The 15297-nt window shown below is 46.6% G+C and overlaps 2 protein-coding genes and 1 long non-coding RNA gene across 4 annotated transcripts in view; 2 read left to right on the top strand and 1 right to left on the bottom strand.

Moving 5' to 3' along the window:
* SH3PXD2A (SH3 and PX domains 2A) overlaps window positions 1-15297 on the top strand; it is a 267552-nt gene that overhangs the window by 57395 nt on the left and 194860 nt on the right. The window lies entirely within an intron of this gene.
* LOC148685677 (uncharacterized) lies at window positions 2143-3880 on the top strand. The gene is made up of 2 exons (XR_015950004.1): window positions 2143-3542; window positions 3806-3880. It is a non-coding gene; the product is annotated as an uncharacterized LOC148685677 (long non-coding RNA).
* On the bottom strand, window positions 3532-13710 carry LOC148685678 (uncharacterized). The gene is made up of 2 exons (XM_088669625.1): window positions 13456-13710; window positions 3532-6904 (listed from the first exon to the last, which is right to left on the bottom strand). Exon 2 carries the CDS (start codon window positions 6877-6879, stop codon window positions 4879-4881), a length of 2001 nt encoding a protein of 666 aa, XP_088525751.1. The 5' UTR covers window positions 6880-6904; window positions 13456-13710; the 3' UTR covers window positions 3532-4878.

The raw sequence follows: 15297 nt of genomic DNA on the forward strand, positions 1-15297 counted from the left end.
TAGGCAGGCCTAGTATAAGGCAGCTTCCTATGTTCCATTAATCCTGGTATGCTGCCAAACATCAACAGAGAAGTGACAAGCTTATCCTCTTCCTGCAAAATTGCAGCTAACCCATTTCTCTGTTGATCAGCAAAACACAACTTGCTGTGTAGTTTGTGTTCTGTTGATCAGTAGTTCTAGTGTCAAATACAGGGATTTTCCACTTGTATAAGTTTTTTTGTTTCCCAAGTATATGCCAATAATAGAGTTAGAGGGACCTGCTTCCCTGTCTGAAACCTTGGAGAATTGCTGCCAGTCAGTGTAGACCAGGCATCCCCAAACTTCGACCCTCCAGATGTTTTGGACTACAATTCCCATCCTCCCCGACCACTGGTCCTGTTAGCTAGGGATCATGGGAGTTGTAGGCCAAAACATCTGGAGGGCCGCAGTTTGGGGATGCCTGGTGTAGACAGTGCTGAGCTAAATGGACTAAGGAGTCTGATTTGGTATAAGGCAGCTTCCTATGTTTCTTCTGGTCTAGGACAGGCAATGTACAAAGCTTGCCATATACCTTGGTTCAGTTGAACTACAAGAGCAGGCTTCCTCAAACTGCGGCCCTCCAAATGTTTTGGCCTACAACTCCCATGATCCCTAGCTAACAGGACCATTGGTCAGGGAAAATGGGAATTGTAGTCCAAAACATCTGGAGGGGAGGGCCGAAGTTTGGGGGTGCCTGTACTAGAGCATGATTTGGTGGATTAGAAATGAGCCATTGGCTCCTCAGCTACCTCCATCTGTACGTTTTGCACATGACTTCCTGATCGGTTTGAAGTTTAGTGCTAACCATTGTTTGCTGTGATATCTAAATCTGCAAACTATGGTTAGAGCTTGTTCTCCAATTCCAGCTGGCAATCAAGTTTTGAAGTGTTAACAATAATTTGCCGGTTTAGACACTGCTCCAACCTACTGGTAATACTAAACTGAGACCGAAAGTGAAGCTGTACATGAGAACAGAGCATATGAACTTAACATTTGTCTCTGACCTTACCCAGAGAATGTTGTCCCTGGTATAATCTGCACATAGACACAAATATATGAAGGCTGCTTAAACTGGTTATGACCACGTTGCCAGGTGTGTTTGCAGTGACTTGAGTGAGTTTCGATACCACTGCAAAGCTTTCCAACTACGTATTTGTATGCTTCTCCAGTCAGTATAGCGGCAAGCCACTACCCACAAATGGGTTACCCTGTGAAAACAGCTGCTGTGTGGAATGATTTAAAGTGGTCTCAATCTGGTGGCTTGGGCCCTCGTATTTACGGGACCGCCTCTCCTAGTATGCTCTGCAGAGGACCTTAAGGTCCATGAATAACCATAGTTTAGAGGTCCCGGGCCCTAAGGGCCTTTTCATTGATGGCTCCGACTTGGTGGAATGCCCTGTCCAATGAGACTAGGGCCCTACAGGATTTAACCTCCTTCTGCCGGGCCTGTAAGACAGAACTATTCCTCCTGGCCTTTAATTTGAACTCAGCCTAATCTTTTATCTCCCTTCTCTTCCCCCCTCCCCTTTTTATGAAGATTACCTGCTCTGGGACCCCACAGCTAATTCTCCCCTGGCCTCCTCGCTGGCCCAAGTAGGACTAATTTACCCAGCTAGCCCTGGTGACTATCTAATGTTTATTGGATGGATTTCTCCCAAATTGATTTTTGAACTTTGAATTTTATTGTTATTCATGCTTTTATATTGTATTTTATGCTGCTTTTATGTTGTATTGCAATTAAGTGTTTTAAATTTTTTGTTAGCCACCCTGAGCCCGGGTTTCTGAACCGGGAAGGGCGGGGTATAAATAAAATTATTATTATTATTATTATTATTATTATTATTATTATTATTATTATTATGTGTACTTGCCCCTGGTCACTCATGAGAGGGATCAAGGTATTTTTTCCAGTTTAAAGAGGCTCACTAAGAGATAGTATAAGAACCTTGCCTCAAGACACGCAGAAACCAAATCTGCCTAGCCTAATATTTTGCCTCCATATGGAATGGATGGAATGGAATGGCAATATCACTCTCATCTTCGGTTCCCTGGCTTGTCTGTCATGTTATTGATTTGTGTGTGTGTTTAATAAGCAATCCCACAGGGAGATGTGGATTCTTCTTGCCTGAGAGTCAGGAGTGCCTCTGGGAAATCAATAATTCCACATGAAAAGGTAGAGAGAACCACCTCTTCCCATACCCCAGTGCACACACTTTCTACCCTTCTTCTTCTGCTGCTTCTCTTTCATGTTCTGTTTTCATACACCAGTGCTAATCCCCAAGGCTCCAAGCCAGGGTGAAATTTCAAAGACTCTCTCTCTCTTGGCCTGCTATCTTCAGCTTGCCACTCAATTTTGCAGAAAGCTCTAAGTGTAGAAAAAAATGGTGCTGTATTTCAGCACCTGTCAGAAAGGAGTTTTGCGTCAAGCCTGGTGGTGGTGGGGGTCCCCCCTTCCTCCCCCTTCCACGAAGTTACACTCACAGCCAGTGCTTTTTTTCTATAAAAAATGTTTAGGGGTACTCACATTTTCCTACTCATATTGAAAGACTGCCCCTCAATGAGGCCAAACTTAGATTCACAAGATGTTTAGGGGTATGGGTACCCCTGCGTCCCCCCAGAAAAAAAGCACTGCTCACAGCTATAGTGAATACGAGTCCAGAGTTCATGTTTGTGCCTTGTTAATAAAGTGTTGTTTTCTTTCACCAGAAATGGCCCTTGGCATTGTCCCCTAACCTCACCCTCACAAGTAGGGGTGTAGAGTTGAAATCACTCTGACGGCCACCATGTCTTTGTTACCTCCCCCTATACAGGTCTCATTGCATTCCCGTCCCATTGGTTCTCCCTATTTACATTTTTGAGTCTTTTCTTTCCGATCTCTTCTTGTCCACTGCCCTCTCCACTCCCCTGGCTGGCTTTCTTTAGTCACCCTTATCACTCCTCGCTGAGTTTGGCAGTAGCAACATGCAATGCTTTCAACAGCGCACACATGACTTTCACTCCCCCAGCAACCCACATCAGTGAAAGAGTCGCAAGCACAGGTGGGCCATGGCTGGTGCCAGTTTAGCCATGTGCCTCTGAAACCAGGGACGAGATCCCTTTCAAATGCCTGGTGGCTATATATGGCTTTTTAATAGGGATAGCTATTGTGCTTTGCTTAGTTTGATTGTCTGTTATTTGGATTGTCTGTTTTAAGGCAGTAAAAGACTGGGGGGGGACTGCCCTCTCAAGGGCCAGATGGTGTACATGGTTCTCCACATCTCCATTTTTCTTCACAACAACCCTGCAAGGTAGGTTAGGCGGAGAGACTTGGGGTGGCCCAAGGTCACCCACTGAGCTTCATGGCTGAGTGGGAATTCTCCCAGTCCCAACACTCGAACTGTTGTAAAAATTTGTAGAGCTACACGGTCCTAGAATTAAGTGGATCCTTGACCCAGGAAGAGTCCAGGTATCCTGGCAGGCAGACGAAGTTTGAGCGTCTCCTGCCTACCAAATAACAGAGGCCAAACCAGGACGTACGAAGCAAGGTACTTTATTAATTAAATAATAAAGCTATTGCAATAGCGATCCGTCCACACAAGCAAGTTGAAGTGAAGGGACCCCGAACAAAGGAAGCTTCACAAATTTATAGGTTTCATTTCCAATAGTACAGAATTGCATAAAAGGTGGGGAAATGGGTTCTGGGAGGGGGTAATCGCAAGAGGACAAAGGGGTTGATGGAATTCTTGATGTAAGATATCATGGTGATAGTCCAGGTAATGATTATGCATGTCTCCTTATTGTTTGACAGGAAGACTCTGCGGATGTGGGAAGATTGTTGATAACACCTGTTTATCAAATAAAATTGTTGTTCTCACTGAAAGTGTGTATTTGAGTCGTGCTCTTTTAGACTGGCTAGGTGGCAGTGTGGTATCAAGAAGAAGTGGAAACAGTCCGTAAAATATGTTGTGCCACAGAGGTGCCTATTAACTTGCAACAAAGTTTATACAAATATTCAACGTTTGCAATAGAGAGAAAAGACTACACTTAAAGTTAAAGAAGAAGAAGATATTATACAGTAACTAATAATACATAGAGAGGATACAATTCTAACAGCGGTAAAACGTTCACAGTTCAGAGCGATGTTTGACAGCTTATAACATTTTATCAAGGACAACGAACTAAAAGCTTAGAAGGGTGCATAAGTGGAAACCTTTGCAAATAGTAGAGTCAAACAATTAATTCTTCAGGATGGCAGGATTTTTTAAACAGGTACAATTTGATAGAAAGGTTCAAGGTATCAGTGCAAGGTTATATTATTGCGGTTTCGTAAATAGATACAGTTTCATACAGAGTAGAGAATAGGGAGATGCATCGGGTAACATGATAGAGGACACCATAACATTACTAAAGGAACAACGGAATAGTTTATTAGGGATAAATATATATATCTTAAAAAGGTCCATGGTTCAGCTGAATCTGGGTCATGAAAAGTACAAGGGAGGGCACCTCAGGCGGGGATTTGGGAGGGTGGAAGTTCCGAGAATGGGTGATCGTTATCGTTTTTGGTTATCTGGCTGGAGGTGCGATTATGCAAGTTTCCATGTGGGTGTGAGACAGGATTTAGCAATGGGTTATGTAAAAGGGTGCGTGTGTTTTCCAAGAGGTCTGGAGGAACTGTCTGGGTCAGCAGGGGATTAATTTACCTTGATACGGCAGAATAGGCTTCTCTTGACTTTTGAACCATGAAGTCAAGAAAATGGCTTCTCTCTGGCTAAACTGTCCCCTCTCTGTACATTGGTAGTCTCGTAATGCATGGGGGCAAATTCCTCTTACCCTGCCCCTTATAACATTTCCCCTCTCTGCGGATTAATTTTTAAGTAATTAAAAATTATTTCCGCACACCGGGGTAATGTACTCCCCACTCCCAAGGTGGAACATCGGTACTATCTCGGGGAACTCAGGGGAAGGACATAACGGAGCTTGAAAGGAGGTTGGGGAGGGCTTTTGTCTGCGGGGAGTTAACATAGCCGGGAAACATTGGAGGCAACAGCAAAGGGAGGTAAGGAGGAGGATCAAAGATAGAGCTAGAAAAAGGGTGCCTTTCACGATTTCCCTGAGCCAGGAGGCATTGGGAAGCCACGACCAGATATCCCAGTCTGAGACCCCTTCATTCTGCACCTCGTGGAGATCTTTTGTTAGGGAATCGATGGCTCGGAGGTGTGCTGTTATATTCAGGGTCTGATCGGATACATACATACAGCACTCCGCCCCGATGAGCTTACAGGTCCCGCCCTGCGCTGACAGGAGGAGATCAAGAGCCAAGCGGTTCTGAATAGAGAGGGATCGGACCTGAGTGAGTTCTGTTAACACTGCTAGCGTGGCGGCCTCAGATTCATTGATGAACCGCAACAAAATATCCGTTAGTTTTAAGATGTCCATATGGTTCGAGAAAGCCCCATAGGCTGGGAACACTGCGCGGAGCCAGGTCTCTGCCTTTGCCTTAGGTTTTAACGGGGTAGTCGGGGACCTCCTGTTTCTCAAGCGGCCGGTAGGTAAGTCCTGGGTTACCCGGAACCCTGGGTGTATGTGGCCGAGGAAGCAGGATCCTCTCATGTGAATACTGACCCACGTATAACCTCGGGAGGAACAGAGCCAGAATAGCCCGCTGAGGGGTTTCCCAATTCGTCCGGTGCTAAAGGCTTCTATGAGACCGTCAATGGGTGATTCTTGAATGAACGGGAACAAGACGGCTGTCAGGGCAGACTTGAGATCAGGGTAAGAACGGGAATGCGTGTGATTCCTGACTAAGGTGAGGTCCTCTCCGGGGTTTATTAAGATCGTAACGGGGCATTTGCTAGAACCCACATGGCTTCCAGTTCCTGTAAATTCTCTACAAATGGGTCCTTGGGACTCACCACTCAGGTATATATACTGTGAAGTGGGCTTTAAGAAAGTAAGGTTCCGGTTCAGGAGGTAGGTACTCTTATACTGTTGGAGGGTGAGGGGGTTTGCAACGAAAGGCACTCCCTGCTCTATGTGGGATGGGATATGGGTGCAGATCCAGCAGTCAGTTAAATTCGTGGCATGGGCGGCCCGCTGAAGGAGCTGGACGTACGTATTACTTTGCCATGCAGAGATATCGGAAATGCGCGGGGGCAAGGGAAGTCCTGTAAGGTTGACGTTTCTAGGGGCAGTGCCGAGGGGCTGTAAAGGGTCCTGTCGGTGGAGTAAGTGTAGGTCAGTTGAGACTCCCCCGCATCTCTGGGGTCCTACATGGTCCCATTCCGTACTAGCCCCACCTCCAACTGAGTGTAACCATCCCTCGACATACCTATTTCCTTCCCAGGTTGATGCCGTCCCTATGTCCCATATACAACAAAATTTTCGAACGCAGATACCTTGAATGGTCGTAGCAGTGGATGGATTGGTACACATGAATCCATAAGTCCAAAAGTCATAATGCATAGAGTCCGTGTATTCCCCCCAAAGTCCTTGTCCTTGTTCTGCGGGGTCAAAAGTCTTAATAGTGGTGCCCCATTGGGTCTGATGAGAAGTTCCATTGTGGCAAGTTAACCGGTTCCAGGAATGGTCAAGGGTAAAGAAAGCACGTCCCAATATAGAGAAGGAGGCAGACCTTATAAGTAATTCCCAGGTTTGGGTGCCTCGCAGTTGGGGTCGAAAGGCATGTGGTAGCCACCTCTTAGTTCCGGGAAGGCAGAATTTGAAGTCTCCAAGGTTGTTCAAGGAAGTAGGGTCAGAGGAGTCGACGGTCCGATGATCCAGGAAGAAGAACTCAGAAGGATTTTCTCCACAATTGAGCTGCTGGGCTGCGACGTAGGTGATGAAGGCGAGACAGTATCCCAGGAGCAGGGTCCGGTCCATCTCACGGGTTGGCAGAGGCGAAAATCTGTATAAAAATAAAGAAAGAACTCGACAGACACGATACAGTTAGGGAAGGGAGGGGGTGGTGGTTTTTGGGTTTGAGAAAGATAAGGGAGGAGGGTGGGAAAACTGGGTTGGGTTTTGGGAAGGTGGTATGAGAAAGGGAAGGTAAAACAAAAACTGGGGTTTCAGGTCCCGCTCCCGGTGTCGTGGCATTTCTGTTTCCGGAACTGCATTCGTATGGGTGGATGATCTGGGTCGTCTGGTTCAGGTACTACAAGGATCTTTGACATCCACTTCTCCAGGTCTCCTTGGTCACCTTCCTTGGCTGTTATTGGGATCGAGGTGGGTTCCTCGGGAGGGTCTTGGGGGGATTCGATGGCTGGCGCGGGATTGTCGAGTGGGACGGTGTCTTCGGTGGAGTTGATGGAAGATGGGGAGGTCCTTGCAACGTCACCCAGGTCGTTGGGGTTTGGTGCGGACTTACAGAAGGTGTGATGAATCCAGGCAGAACGTTCAGAGACCTTGATTGCAGTTGGGGTCGTCAGGAGAATCTGGTAGGGTCCTTCCCACTGGGGTTGTAAGGTGGCTCGCCTGTAAGTTTTAACCCAAATCCACTGTCCAGGCGTGAAGGAGTGAGCATCGACATCAAGGGGAACATTCTGACAGGTCGCTGCATAATGGTGTAGTTTCTTTAGTTGTCGTTGTAATTGTGTAACATATACAGTCAGTTCGTTTTCCCCAGTCTCTAGCTCAGAGACGGGGAGTTGGGTGGTATGAGTCGGGGAGGGTCTGGCGAACAGGAGTTCATAGGGAGATAGTTTCAAGAGTCCTCTCGGCTGGCTACGAATATTATGTAGGACTAACGGAAGAGCATTTATCCATTTTAGCCCGGTAGCCTTACAGATTTTTCCCAATTGGGTTTTTATAAGTCCATTCATCCGCTCCGTCTGACCTGAAGAGGCCGGATGGTACGGGGTGTGGAGTTCCCATTTAATTCCAAATGCCTTGGTGACAGACTGAACTACCTCTGCAGCGAAATGTGTCCCACGGTCAGAGTCTAATCGACGTGGAACTCCGTATCTGGGAATTATTTCCTGCATGAGGATTTTGGCAACGGTTTGAGCATTTGCTCGTTTGCATGGAAAAGCTTCTGGCCAACCTGAAAGTCGGTCTGTTATGACAAGTAATTGTTTAAACCCCATACAGTTCGGGAGTTCTGCAAAATCTAGTTGTAGGCTTTCAAAGGGTATATATGCCCAAGGTCTAGACCCTGGTGGTTTGCGTGGTTCTTGTTTTGGGTTGAATCCGGCGCAGATGGTGCAATTTTTGGATACTGCCTTCGCAAATTGGTGTGCACCTGGGGCATACCAATGCCTAAGGATGCTGTCTGCTAGGCGGTTTGCTCCCCAGTGTGTGAAATTGTGTAAAACCCGGAGGTGGCGGGGTACCCAGGCTTTAGGCATTGCTAGACGTCCGTCCGGCAAAACCCACGCATTGTCCCTTTGGTGTGCCCCCAGTTGTTGCCATGAGCTTATTTCTTCTACACTAGCGGTGCGATACATTCGATTGAAGTCTACATCGGCTGGAACTAAGATGGCTTGAAATTCATTTTCATACATTTCCCCTCTCATGGCCGCTGCCTTCTGGGCAGCGGCGTCCGCAATACTATTCCCTAAGGAGACAAAGTCCGTGCCATTTGTGTGTGCTTTGCAGTGTATTACTGAGATGGCCTTCGGGAAATGTATGGAGTCCATTAGTCTTTTCACTAGCGGTGCGTGAGAGATTTGTGTTCCTGCAGCTGTTAGGAATCCCCTCTGTTTCCAGAGGGTACCCGTAGCGTGTACCAGTCCGAAACAATATTTGGAATCAGTATAGATATTTACGCGCTTGCCTTCACTCAATTCGCAAGCTCTGATAAGGGCAATAAGCTCAGCTGCCTGCGCACTGTAGCGCGGGTTTATAGGTGCAGCTTCTAGGATGGTGTCGTGTGTTACCACAGCGTACCCAGTTTGTCTTGTTCCAGCCACGACCTTGGAACTTCCATCTGTAAAGATTGAGATATCTGGGTTTTCCAAGGGAAGGTGGTCTAAATCTTCCCGTGGCCTTTCGGCCAAGCGGACTGCTAAGGTGCAATCGTGATGGGGGGTCCCGTCGTCGGGCAGAGGCAGTAGGGTGGCTGGATTTAGGGTATTGACTCTTTTAATGCGCACGTTGGATGGTGTGAGCAGGGCAGCTTCGTACTGATTTAGTCGTTCGTTACTAAAATGTTGACAGTTTCGTAAGTTTAACAAGGTGGCTACAGCATGTGGTACATTTAGGATTAGTTCTTGATTTTGAACGATTTCTAGGGCTCTGTCCACTAATTCCGCAGCGGCAGCAATCGCCCTGAGGCAACCTACAGTCCCCTTAGCTACCGGGTCTAATTGAATACTGTAGTAGGCGACAGGACGTTCCTGGCCTCTGAAGGTTTGTGTCAGAACTCCGGAGGCTACCCCTTTCTGTTCATGCACGAACAGCGAAAAGGGGAGACGGTAGTCTGGCAATCCTAAGGCTGGAGCGGACCTCAGTTCCCTTTTGATAGTTTCAAAATTTTGTAGGCTTTCTTTGGACCATTCAAGGGGTTCTGGTTCGTCCTTATTAGTCATCTTTACAAGGGGTTTGGTTAATTCTCCATACCCTGGGATCCATGACCTGCAAAATCCGCTCATTCCTAGAAACCCGCGGAGCTGTTTCTTGGTCTTTGGCAGGGGAACCTTAGCTATAGCATCTACTCTTTCAGTTGTCAAAGCTCTTGTTCCGTGGCCAATTATGTGGCCCAAGTATTTTACTTCAGTTTGGCAATATTGTAGTTTTTTTGGTGAGACCTTGTGGCCCTTGTCGGCAAGGGCGGTTAGTAGATGGACGGTGTCCATGTGGCAATTAGTTGCGGAGGTGGAGCAAATTATCAAGTCATCTACATATATTAAAAGGGAGGAGCCAGCAGGAAAGGAGAGGTCTTGTAGGTCCCTATGCAATGCACAAGCAAAAATTGTTGGGCTCTCTACATATCCCTGTGGGAGTCTAGTCCAAGTCAGCTGTCCTTTTTCCCACGTAAAGGCGAACAGAAATTGGCTTTTCTCATGCACTCTTATGGAAAAGAAGGCGGAGCATAAATCAATGACACTGAAATATGTACTATCTGGTGGGATTCCGGTCAAAATTGTATTAGGGTTGGCGGTGATGGCGTGGCGGGGTATCACAAAGTTGTTGATAATTCTGAGGTCTTGGACAAGCCTGTATTTAACTGGGGCACCCGGGGGTGATGGCTTGCGTACCGGCAGGAGTGGACTATTGCATGGGCTGACGCAGGGAACAAGGATGCCTTGATCCATAAAATCCTGTATCATTGGCCTCAATCCTTCTATTGCCTCCTGCGGCAAGGGGTACTGTTTGATGGAGGGGTATGGGACATCGGTGCGGTATTTAATAACAACGGGATCTGCCGATTTTAAGAGTCCCACAGAGGTATTAGTATTTCCCCATAGGTGAACTGGTACCTTGTCAATCAGAGGGGTTGGTATTTCTAAATCAGTTAGGTTTTCTTCCTTTAAAATGCCTTGAAAGGAGACTGCCGCCTCTTCTGGCATGTGGAGGTAGATACCCTCAGTGCTGCAAGTTATAGTTGCCTGTAATTTACATAGTAGGTCTCGCCCTAGTAGGTTGACAGGGCTCGGGGTCAGTAGAAATGAGTGCTCAGCAGTCAGGGGCCCTATCGTTACTTTCGCTGGCTCTGAAAGAGCGCATGTCCTGGGGATCCCATCAATGCCCATTATACGTTGTTTTTGCTGACTGGACCTCAGATGACTGTCGTTTAAAGTTGAGAAAGTTGCCCCTGTATCTAGTAAACACTGATACTCATGGCCATCTATGGTGATTGTGCATATGGGGTCATGGGCTGATAAGGCAATTGTCGGGCATACCAGGGCAAGGTTTGAAGGATCCCCGTTTAATTGTCATTGGTTAGTCTCTGAATTAAGAGTGGGTTGCATTTGCTCCTGGTTAAATTCCAGCGGTAGTTGGAATGGGCGCTGATTCTGGAAAGGGTTTGGCGCTATCGGGTTAGGGTTTTGTGCTGCATTGGATCCCATCCCTAGAGCTGGTTTTGGTGCCACGGTATTTAAGAATAATGGACAATTTCGCTTGAAATGCCCTATTTGATTGCAGAAAAAGCATTGAGAGGTGGTCTCTCGATGCTGGACATTGTTAGCCCTTTGGTAAGGAGAGGCTTGTCGATTTGCATGTGCGTTCATCCCTCTAGGTTGTGTGGGAGCCTTTGAATTTCTGAAGGGGTAACTAGGTTGGGGGTTATATGCGGTACTGGCTGCACTCAAAGCCAAGGCGAGGACTCTAGCATCGTCCTCCTTTTCCTTCCTTGCCTCCTTTTTCTTTTTCTCATCCCTTCCATCATAAATGGTTTTCGCAAGCCCGAGGATCTCACTCATGGGTTTCCCTTCATAGGCTACTCGGAGGGAGAGGAATTTTCTGATGTCTGGACAAGCTTGGTCTTTAAAGAAGCTTTTCACCACTACTTGGTTGTCTGGGGTATCAGGATCGATCCCCCCCCATGTTCGAAAGGCGGTTATTAGCCTGGTATAGAAGGCGGTGGGAGTTTCATCAGGTTCTTGGGTTACCTCCCTGATCTTAGTCCAATTTGTAGATTTTTTTCCCGCGAGCCTTATCCCATGTAAGATGGCTTTTCGAAACGCCTTCAGATACCAAATCCCAGGCGTGGTGTTATAGTCCCATTCTGGTTCGGTTCTAAGTTGGGCTGCAGTTAGAGGCTCGATCCCTGCAGGTTTATTGAGTTGGACATCAGGTAATTTTAGGGCTTCTGTTGCTTTCTCTAAAATCTCCTCCCGTTCGGGCTCATTAAAAAGACCATTCAGGAGCATGTGTACGTCTGCCCAGGAGGGATTATGAGTAGAAAAAATAATGGCAATTTTACGATAGCACATGTCAGGATTGTCTTTTAAGGTCGACATCTGCTGAGCCCAATTCAGTAGGTCTGAGGTTAAAAAGGGAACATGGGAATAGACGAAGTTCGTCCCATCTGAAACTGGGACTGACCTTAAGGGATATTGTCCCTGGGTTTTCTCGGTAGCCTCTGGTTCCTTTTCTATGGGGTCTCTTTCCTTTGTGGACGATCCCTTTAATTCCGATAAAACTGTCACTAGTTGCTCCACTAAATTGGTTTCTGGGTCACGACTACGAGTTCTGCTAGCAACAGGACTTAGCTGGGGGGGTACTTCAGCAGGAATTCGGGCTTCGAGGTTGCCCTGAGGTGCTGGACTTAGACTAGGCATGGCAGGAGTTACAGATCCGCCCTCCACTGCACTCCGGGAGTCTTGGACCTCAGCCTCCCGTTGTCTGTTTGCGTTAGAAGGAGATGGTGCCGGGGCTTCGGCAGGGCTGCAGAGCTGGTCTACCGGCTCTTCTATAATTGTTTCCTGGTACGGTGGGGGTCTTGAACTCCTTTCCGTTATTACTGGCATTTGTGGGGCTGTTGGACCTTCAGTCCCTTTAAGAAGGATTTTTGCCTTTTCAAATAAGTTGAGATATCGAATTTGCAAGGGGTATTGGTCTTCCAGTGTTATTCTTAGTGCAGAGATTCGCTGGGCATTAAGGGAACCTCTCGGGATCCATTTTTCCCCCTCTGGATGGTCCGCAGTGACGCGGATCCAGTCTTTCTGACAGAGTCTTTTTAGCCGATTTTTGTCAAGTTTTTCCACCCCAGGTAATTCATGCCAATGTTCGAATATGAATTGTAATGGGCTTTCATCCTCAGAGTCCCCACTTTGGCGAAGCTTCCATTGAGCTTTGCCACGGCTGGGAGTCTGGGACAGGAATTCCTTTGAATTATGCGCACCCATGTTTATTCTGGCTCTTTATACTGCAGTTCTGGGTCCCCGACCCTGTTCCTGGACACTCTTAACTTCCCGAGTCTATGACTCACCCCCACGTCCTTGTGGTGTTCCTGCCTGCCATTCGCGTGCACTAACTACTAGGCGGCCTGGTGCAGCTAGATACCTAAGGACCCCCTTCTGGTCATCAATTGCCTAGGGTCCTGCAGCAACTTTCCTGCCTCTTACAATCTAATAGAAAGACTACCTGCCCTGGACGCTTGCCCACGCAATGCCGGGTGGTTAGCCTTGGAAGGAAGGTTTTTTGAAAAGAACGGGTGACCTTGCGATCTAGAACAACCCCGTCACTTCCCGGTGGGGATCGGGGGTGTCTAGGGGCGGCTTCACCCGAAGATTAAGAGCAGAGGAATACGGAAAAAAGGTTGGGTAGATTGCTCAGAACTCCTGCGCAGATTGGCAGGAGCGAGCTGGGTCCGTCCTTCTGGGTATTTCGTTTAACGAAAGGACGGATCCCAAAGGCTCTAATTCTTCTTTATCCCTTATGCCTTTACAGCTTAGCTGCAACTAGAGCCCAAGATAAGAAACAGAAAAGGAGAGAACAGTGAAGAGTGAAGTTTTAGAATTTTAGTTGCTGCAGTAATCAGCCCACCGCGTGTCCCCTTTTAATACTCACGACCGATCCTTTCAGTCGAATCCCGTTGTCTCCAGCTTCCCACTGGTTCCTGAAGAAAAAACAGCCTTGTCCCTTTAAACGTTGCTTCGTCCTGGGGGTCCCGCTTGGACTCTCAATTACTACCAAGCGCCTCGGGTCCTGAGGTTGGTTTACCCCCCTGCAAAAGAGGCAAGGGCGCGCTGGGCTCCCCTTCCTCAGTGAACCCGGAGCTCAAGGCAAAACTGGGTCCCCGAAGTGGTCGCCAAACTGTTGTAAAAATTTGTAGAGCTACACGGTCCTAGAATTAAGTGGATCCTTGACCCAGGAAGAGTCCAGGTATCCTGGCAGGCAGACGAAGTTTGAGCGTCTCCTGCCTACCAAATAACAGAGGCCAAACCAGGACGTACGAAGCAAGGTACTTTATTAATTAAATAATAAAGCTATTGCAATAGCGATCCGTCCACACAAGCAAGTTGAAGTGAAGGGACCCCGAACAAAGGAAGCTTCACAAATTTATAGGTTTCATTTCCAATAGTACAGAATTGCATAAAAGGTGGGGAAATGGGTTCTGGGAGGGGGTAATCGCGAGAGGACAAAGGGGTTGATGGAATTCTTGATGTAAGATATCATGGTGATAGTCCAGGTAATGATTATGCATGTCTCCTTATTGTTTGACAGGAAGACTCTGCGGATGTGGGAAGATTGTTGATAACACCTGTTTATCAAATAAAATTGTTGTTCTCACTGAAAGTGTGTATTTGAGTCGTGCTCTTTTAGACTGGCTAGGTGGCAGTGTGGTATCAAGAAGAAGTGGAAACAGTCCGTAAAATATGTTGTGCCACAGAGGTGCCTATTAACTTGCAACAAAGTTTATACAAATATTCAACGTTTGCAATAGAGAGAAAAGACTACACTTAAAGTTAAAGAAGAAGAAGATATTATACAGTAACTAATAATACATAGAGAGGATACAATTCTAACAGCGGTAAAACGTTCACAGTTCAGAGCGATGTTTGACAGCTTATAACATTTTATCAAGGACAACGAACTAAAAGCTTAGAAGGGTGCATAAGTGGAAACCTTTGCAAATAGTAGAGTCAAACAATTAATTCTTCAGGATGGCAGGATTTTTTAAACAGGTACAATTTGATAGAAAGGTTCAAGGTATCAGTGCAAGGTTATATTATTGCGGTTTCGTAAATAGATACAGTTTCATACAGAGTAGAGAATAGGGAGATGCATCGGGTAACATGATAGAGGACACCATAACATTACTAAAGGAACAACGGAATAGTTTATTAGGGATAAATATATATATCTTAAAAAGGTCCATGGTTCAGCTGAATCTGGGTCATGAAAAGTACAAGGGAGGGCACCTCAGGCGGGGATTTGGGAGGGTGGAAGTTCCGAGAATGGGTGATCGTTATCGTTTTTGGTTATCTGGCTGGAGGTGCGATTATGCAAGTTTCCATGTGGGTGTGAGACAGGATTTAGCAATGGGTTATGTAAAAGGGTGCGTGTGTTTTCCAAGAGGTCTGGAGGAACTGTCTGGGTCAGCAGGGGATTAATTTACCTTGATACGGCAGAATAGGCTTCTCTTGACTTTTGAACCATGAAGTCAAGAAAATGGCTTCTCTCTGGCTAAACTGTCCCCTCTCTGTACATTGGTAGTCTCGTAATGCATGGGGGCAAATTCCTCTTACCCTGCCCCTTATAACAGAACCATTACACCTCACTGACTCAATATTTATGACGAAAATAGTATGTCAAATAGAATTGACTTAAGCAAGGCAATCTGATGAATTAATTAATTAGTAATTGAACACTAAAGTTAATTGTGTGGCTTAAAAATGTGTGTAAGCT

The sequence above is a fragment of the Zootoca vivipara genome, chromosome 5 (assembly GCF_965207765.1).
Source record: "Zootoca vivipara chromosome 5, rZooViv2.hap1.1, whole genome shotgun sequence".
In the NCBI taxonomy this organism is placed as follows: Eukaryota; Metazoa; Chordata; class Lepidosauria; order Squamata; family Lacertidae; genus Zootoca; species Zootoca vivipara.